Source organism: Nicotiana attenuata, unplaced genomic scaffold, assembly GCF_001879085.1.
Source record: "Nicotiana attenuata strain UT unplaced genomic scaffold, NIATTr2, whole genome shotgun sequence".
NCBI lineage: Eukaryota > Viridiplantae > Streptophyta > Magnoliopsida > Solanales > Solanaceae > Nicotiana > Nicotiana attenuata.
The window spans coordinates 64,782-73,057 of record NW_017674003.1 but is presented as its reverse complement, the minus strand read 5'-3'; the positions used below and the strand labels follow the sequence as shown (position 1 = coordinate 73,057).

At 33.5% G+C, this 8,276-nt stretch overlaps 1 protein-coding gene across 1 annotated transcript in view; it reads left to right on the top strand.

Moving 5' to 3' along the window:
- Positions 1 to 5,497: 5,497 nt before the first annotated feature.
- Positions 5,498 to 8,276, top strand: part of LOC109217797 — a 2,868-nt gene continuing 89 nt past the window's right edge. The window contains exons 1-5 of the mRNA XM_019382066.1: positions 5,498 to 5,843; positions 6,062 to 6,266; positions 6,490 to 7,040; positions 7,195 to 7,805; positions 7,922 to 8,276. The exon at positions 7,922 to 8,276 is cut by the window's right edge and continues 89 nt beyond it. Coding sequence (XP_019237611.1) covers positions 5,498 to 5,843; positions 6,062 to 6,266; positions 6,490 to 7,040; positions 7,195 to 7,805; positions 7,922 to 8,276 — 2,068 coding nt within the window. The remainder of the gene's footprint in view (positions 5,844 to 6,061; positions 6,267 to 6,489; positions 7,041 to 7,194; positions 7,806 to 7,921) is intronic.

Genomic DNA, 8,276 nt, shown 5'->3' with positions numbered 1-8,276 from the left:
TTGATCACGGAGTGCTTTGTTCCCGTTTTCCATCTCTTCTACTTTCTTTTAGGATGGCCCTGAGCGCATCGTCACCTGCAGTAGTAACAGTGCGGGTGTTGCCCGTTTGCGTGATGCTTGGCTCGTTGGTGGTAGCTGCGATTTCTGTAGTCGGTGAGTCTTCGACATTTCCTTGAGGGGATTTTTCGAGCATGTTGTTCAGAGCACTTGTCAACCATTCCTCTAGCAACTTTTTGACTGCTGGTGGTGTTTCTCTCGCCGTAGATGTGGAAGCTCCCATTTCGCGCGAGACCGTTAGATCCCTGTGTGGAAAAGGTAAGATCTCTTCCTCCGGTGTATCCCCTGGTGTTGTGTTCTCGGTATCCTCTCTACCGGCTTCGTTGAGGGTGTTTAGGAGGTTGTTTGAGACATCTGCTATCATCTTCAGCCTTGCTTCTTTCTCCGCCATTGTTAGTTTTTATGGGGTTTGAAGAACAGTAATCGTCACTTTCAAGAACCTAGATGAGAACTATGATTTCAGCTATGGAAATCCCCACAGACGGCGCCAAATTGTTTGACTCAAAAGATATAAAACTTTTTTGAACAAATCAATCCAAGATGAAGGGGTAAATCGTAGCTGAATATAATAAACTCTAGGATGATAACAGTAGTGATATGATGATAATAGAGAGAAGAGAATAAAATGCTTTCTTTCCACGGTTCATATCTTTTATCTAATGACCCCCCCCCCCCCCTCCCTTTTACAAGGCTTACACCCCTCTTATATACTGAGGAACTTTCCCCAATCACAGGAACGACAGCTTAAAACATATCCAAGGAATATTCCCTAAGTCTCCTAGTGTACTGACTCTGCTGTCGATGTCGTGATGTCTTTCCTTTTACCGTGGTCGTATTCCTCTAGGCGTAGACTCGTGGGTGCTTGTTCGTTTGTCGTGTTTGCTACGGGTCGTGGTCAATCAAATTTGGACCCATACAGGCGGATCTATGTGGGTAATTCGGGGTACTACGCCACCCGATCGCTCGAGTAAAATCGTATATATATACTGATATTTTCCTCAAATTATTAAGATATATAATGGGCGGCACTGGAACTCCACATATAATGCCCAGGATCGAGACTCTGTTGCGGTCCTTGTTGTTTGATTTGTTCTTATCTTTTTTCCCTTCCCTTTCTTCTCCTTATGCTCCTTTTAAATTGTTTTAATTTCTTCACCTTTGTTGTTCACTTTATTTGTACAATCTTTTTTTATTATTTATTTAAATTGTATATTTTCCTCCCTTTTCTTTTTCTATATCGTCAAATTTATTTGAATGTGATTTTAATCATTTCCTCTTTTTATCGATCTAATGTAGTTTTATATTACTTTTAGAAATTAGAGTGATGCATCAAAGACATAATATTAATCGAGCTCTATGTAGATTGAAGTGCTGTATTTCCTAATTAAAATATTATTTTACTTTATATTTTTTAATCAGATTAATCGAATTTGAATTCAGAGAATTAGACCGAATTGGACATAACCTATTCGATTTTGTGATAACACATTCATTTATGCATAAAACAATATTTTAAATCGAATTGAATTAATTCATATTGGACTGAATCAAACCGAATTAATCAAAAATGTATCGAACCGACTAAATGTTTCAATCTCTTCACTATGGTCGCTTTGCATTAAAAGTAGTGGCATCAGGGGCGTACACAAAAATTTTGTAAGCATTGTTGAAATTTATAGAAGAACCAGAATAATAACTTTAGTTATCATACTTCCAGACAAGAAATAGTTTTAGTCTATTGATTTTGTTGAGTCTTAAGTTAGAAAAAGTCCTGAACTATATTCTATTTCATCACAATTTTTAACCACATATATTCTCTCAGATATTTGCAAAAGAAGATGTGCTAGTTGAGGTTTGAAACTCTGACCTCTTAGAGCAAAATCAAGCACATAATCAATGCGCCAAGAGATAATTTATGTCAATTGGTGTCATTTTTTTCTACTTATCCGCATCTTCACAGTATTAATACATTAGTTTAAAAAATTTGACGAAGCGATATCGCGTGACACCGCTTCGATAAATGTGCATCCGTCCCAGAGTGGCACTCGTAACCATCAAATCCTGGATCCGCCTATGCTACTAAACTTATTATGCAACAATTTACACAGGAAAAAAAAAGATAAAAAATTAAAACTAATACACGACACATGTCTCAACTTACGCTTTTATCGCAAAATTATAGCTAATAGCCGCAAGGGTTGGCTGAGTTGGTTGGGTGAGTAGTTTCCCACATGGAAGACCTGTGGTCGATTCCTCTCGCTAGCGGCCTCCTCAGTTAGAGCTCGTCCCATCGGGCTTGCCTAGTGCGGTTTACATCTCACGTGTGGTTTGCGAGGTTTTCCTAAATTTTTTAAAAAAAAATAACACACATTTTAATCTTATTTTTTGACTAACCACACTCAATTAATATGATTTGGATTAAACATCCGATACAGATAAATACATTTTTACCCTCTTCGTTAGTCGGTGCACATGTTGTGTGTGACCAACTCCTATGATGCCCTGAGTTTAGGGATTAATTAATATTTTTTTATAATCTTTTTAAGCTATAGTTGATCTGTTTTAGTTTGCAAACAATCACAATTAGTATACTACTTACATTTATGGCAATACAATTAATGTACTAGCTAGGTTAAATTTCCTCTTGTTTTCTCTTTTTGCTTAGCAGCCACAGGAACATGAAATGGATTCTACAAAAATTGAGTGAGTTTGCAATTACTACTGCAAAAAAATCAACAAAAGATACTAACATGGCTCCCTGCAAATTCTCTCATGCGATTCAAGTGTGTTTGTAAAACTTGGAAAACTTTAATGGATGATCCTAACTTCTTCAAGTTACACAATGCTCGTTCCCAAGAGTATCAACTCCTTATCGTTACTCCTCGATATCCCAAAAAATTAGACACGACCAAACACGGCCTTATGCGTTTACATATGCATACCCCTCAAGTTTACTTATACAATGTCATCACAGGGAAGACAAAATCTTTCATAAAAGGTTTATTGCAGGAGGATCCTAAATTGTTTCTGTCACACCTCTTTTTTCCCACACAACCCTATTACGAGGTTGAGTTAGAAGAGTTTTTCCAATTAAAGTGACGTTTTCAAAAGGGATTATTTATTATTTAGAGTCTGTTTGGAAAGTCACCCTGTAATTGAAATTGGTATAATTACTAGGGTAGTAATTACACAGCCTAGTAATTACACAGTTGTGTAATTACGATGACCTGTTCGTTTGACATAGTGTAATTATAGTGTAATTACAAGTTTACTGTTTGGTTGCACAAGTGTAATTACACAGTTAGATTAAATTTTAAATTAAGTAATTATCAAAACTTAATATAATAAATATATGCCTATAAATTTTTATAAGTATAAATAATATTATATTTGGTATTTAAGATGTATATTTTTTCGTAAATATACATTAATTAGTAATTATATACTTATAACTAATATTGTAAAAATAATTTATATAGTATATCTTTTAAATTATAATATTTAGTTTAGATACTTACAAAAACTAAAAATATACGTTTTGTAAGAACATCATGGAATTCATGTTTGATAAAATAAATTAATATTTATAAATATAGTTTCATAACATTAATCAAATGTTTGACAAAACTAATCTATCAATTCTAACTAAAAAATGAACAACATGGAATATGAGCCAAAACTACTAAAACAAGTAATTTGGAACCATGAATATAACATAATTTCAATATTTAAAAAAAAATAATAGTTTTACATATGTCAAATTCCAACATAATAATAGTAAGTTCCACTGCAACTTAAGATTAAGAAACATGGTAAATTTATAACCACATTCAACAACGAAATTTCACTTTAAGTGCATCACTCATTATATGCCAAGTTTATTAATGACCCATTATTTCTAATATTGGGAGGTGTAGTTTCAGAAATAGAATAAGAAAAAAAAATATAAGCAGTTACATAGAATCACAAGAAGTAAAGATAAAGAAATAAAAGATAAATAATGTACAAAGAAAAATATATTTTAAAAGAAATTAAAAAGTAAAAATAAATTAAAAAAATTAAAATAATAGAAATAAAAAGTTATAAAGAAAATAAATTAAAATAAAAACAAAAAGGAAAGAAACTAAAAAGCAACCTTGTAATTACACAGTGTAATTACCACCAATTCTCACCTCCCCCTTGAGAATTGGAGAGTGTAACACCCCTCCAATTACACCCAATTCCATGCTGACCAAGTAATTACTTGGCCAAACAAACATGCCAAACTGTGTAATTACAGCCAAATCCATTTCCAAGGTGGCTTTCCAAACAGGCTCTTAGAGTCGCCACTTGGAATTGAGTTTTGGTGTTCCAAGTCACCTTTTATTTCAATCCCTTATCAAACAGAAGGTTTGACTCCTAATTTATGGTCTACGAAAACAAAAGACTGAGTAAGGAATTCTGTTGACCGAGGGGAAGGTATAAGGCACCCCTCGAGCCGGTGGTTCTAGCACGGTCGCTTATATTGACTAATGTAAGGCTTAAATCAATTTTTGGCTATTCTTGTATTTTATTCGTTATGGCTTGTCTATTACCACTTCACTTAATCTTTATATTTTTATTAATTATTTTGACCTAGATGCGATACGCACACAAGGCATTTCTTTGAAGGTAGATATTAAACAAAGGTACGGAATGTACACATGGTTAAAACATAATTATTTTAAATTTAAAAGCATCGAGACGCGTGAATGCGCACATGACCCTTTTTTTATTTAAGCATATTAGTCCAAGGTTCGGGTATGAACACATGAGCTAATATTTAAATTTTATCTATAGTTTTTCTAGCGTTTTAGAGTATTTCAATTATTTTCAGATTCGAGACGTTTATTTAATAATTTATTATTATTAAGATTATTTTGCCATAGTTGCGCGAACGCATACCTTGGTTTTAAGTTTGAAAATCATAATTATGTCACGTGAACGTATACATAATCACGATGATTGATTTATTAATACGTGTCTAAAGTATACTAGCGATTATTGAGAATTATTTTTCCTAAACTAATTTTGAGATTATTGTAAGGTCATAAGATATGGATAATATTATGAAGTTAATCATTTATGGAAGGGAAATTTTCGTATATATACCATATATGAAACTATATTACCAAATATGTTCATAGTTTGCATATTACCATTCATGCTAATAGTATTTCCACATAATATATACAATGCATTAAATAAGGAATCAAGGTAGCTTTATGATTCCTTATTTAGCCACGCAAAAAAGGGGAATTAAATATTTCCAGATCTTCCCCAACGCATAATAACTATCGTCGACTTCGTTATAAAATTTCCGTACTCTGTTTTTGGGATACACTTTGTTTCAACATTTTCTCTGAATTCACAATTCAAAATCGACAAAATTTTCTACAATTCTTCTGCAACAAAAGCAATTATGGCGAAAATACCAATTATGCTACAACTGAATGGGAATTGGGATAGCTATGGGAGATTTAGAGAATTTGAGGTTGATGGCATTGTAGTCGATGATGATGCGAGTTATAGTCTGTTGATTTCTACAATAGCACAGCAATTAATGAATGATACATCCGAAAAAATTATAGAAATCAAATACATTGTCAACGAGCATTGTCCTCCAATGGAAATTAGGAACAATATGGGTGTTCGTGTATACATGGAGACGAAAAAGGAAAACAAAAACTTAGGATCATATCCGCTATGTATTACTGTTCGCGATTTCAATATGGAATTGAGTATCACCAATGAGAACACAGCTGCAGGTGTGTGATGTTATTTTTTCGATGAAATTCTGGTACAATGTCAATAAACTACACTTTATCTATGTAATATCTACAAAATTTCTACATTTATTCTACAATAACTGAACTACAAAAAAGTTGAAAAATTAATATGAATACTGAATTTCAAACTTTCTATAAATTATCTACAAATTTTCTACAAAAAGGTGATAACAATAATTATTTTTATTTTCATGCAGGTTCGTCTGGAATGCTAAATTTAATTGATATGCCAACATCTTCCGTTATGGAGGAATATGAAAGTATAATAATAACTGACAGTACACCAAGTTCTATTGAAGTAGGACAAGTATACCAAGACAAGAAAACAATTGCAACTGCAATGAAGCACTATTCTATCATGAACAAGTTCCAATTCAGGGTTAAAAGATCTAGTTCTAGAAGGTATGAACATATGAATAGTCAAAGATTATTATTTTTTTAATTTTGTAGTTTATTTGTAATTTTTTACTTATTCAGTTTTTCCTTGTGATAATGTTTAACAGAATTGTAGTTGAATTGTAGTTATATTGTATATAGATTGTATAATGTGATCTTTTAAGCTAAAACGGTTTTTTTTTTCAAATCTAAATTTTAACCCATTGTGTAAAATGTATTTATTTTGTAGCTACTGGCTGATATGTGTTGGTGAAAACTGTACATGGCACTTCAAGGCAACTAGCATAAATGATTCTGCAATGTTCAAGGTCAGAAATTTCGACAGACAGCACACATGCTCTTTAATGGACAATACATTCATACAACGCAAACCTACTGCCATGGTAGTTGGTAGCATGGTTATTCCAAAATATTCTGATCCTAAGACAATTTACACCCCAAAAGACATTCAATTTGACATGTTGTCTGAACACGGCGTGAATCTAACCTACATGCAAGCCTGGAGAGCAAAGAAAAAGGCTTTACAGTTTATGAGAGGTCATCCTGCTGACTCCTACAATAAATTGCCTAGTTATTTGTATATTCTAGAGAAGACTTATCCGGGGTCTGTAGTTAAATTGAAGAAGACAGACGATGACTGCTTCTTGTATGTATTTGGTGCGATTTGTACGTCAATCAGCGGTTGGGAATATTACAGGCCAGTTGTAGTAGTTGATGGGACATTTTTAAATTTAGCATACACGGGAGTAATGCTAACAGCCAGTACAATGGATGCAGCAGGTACTGAAGTTTTATTGTAGAAACATTGTAGCTTGTATTTTTTTTTGCAATACTTGCAGATGAATTGTAGATATATTGTAGAATAGTTGTAGTTTGTATATATATATATGTCTTCTTCTGTAGCCAATTAATTGCTTCTTGCCACATAATGTAGGTGCCATATTACCATTGGCATATGTTGTTGTTGATTCAGAGAATGACGCATCATGGAAGTGGTTTTTTGAGCAATTCAAACTCGCGTATGGTGAAAGACCAAATATGTGTGTTGTTTCGAATCGGAATGAGATTATCTTGAAGGCAACATCTATTGTTTATTCCGGCATGCCACATTATTCTTGCATGTGGCATATTTGGACAAATATACGGGCAAAGTTCAAGAAGGGACATCTTAAGTTAAGTGAATTATACTTTGCCACGGCACGGTCATACACACTTGATGAATTTAATGAAAGGATGTCAAAGATTGAGGAGATTAACCCCCATGTTAAAGCATACTTATACGATATTGGCTATCATAGATGGTCCCGAATACATGCTACGGTGAACAGAACTTGGACTATGACATCAAACATTGCAGAGTCGTTGAATGCTGTAACAAAATATGCAAGAGAGCTGCCGATAGTAGAACTATTAGAGTATATGAGGACCCTTCTTGAACGTTGGACAAAAGAAAAATTATTGAAAGTAAAGGGTACATTCACATACCCTGGATACAAATTCAACAAAAAGTTGGATGACAACAGAACATTATCGCACAAGCTTAGAGTAAGATCTGATTATTTATTGAATCAAATTCATAATCAGGACAAATGTAGATATTTTGTATATAGTTTGATTTTAACCGTATATGAATTGTTTTTTTGTCTGTAATGTACTCGTAGGTGACGGCTTCAACAGACTACATCCATCCAGTACTAGATGGTGTGAGGCGCTATATTGTTTGTCTTAAAAACAAGAAATGTAGTTGTGGTCAATTCCAGCTTGATGAACTACCTTGTCCACATGCTTTGGCTGCTTTAAGACACAAGGATGAGTCTTTTGAACAATATTGTTCTCCTTATTACACAAGGGCGAACCTCTTGCGTACTTATGAAATACCAGTTAATCCCTTGCCCGATGAAAGCAAATGGAATGTGCCACAACATATAACTGAAGAAGTAGTAAATCCACCTAAAGGAGGGAAAAGGCAGCCAGGAAGACCTCAAAAAGAAAGATACAAAACATATGATAAAATAA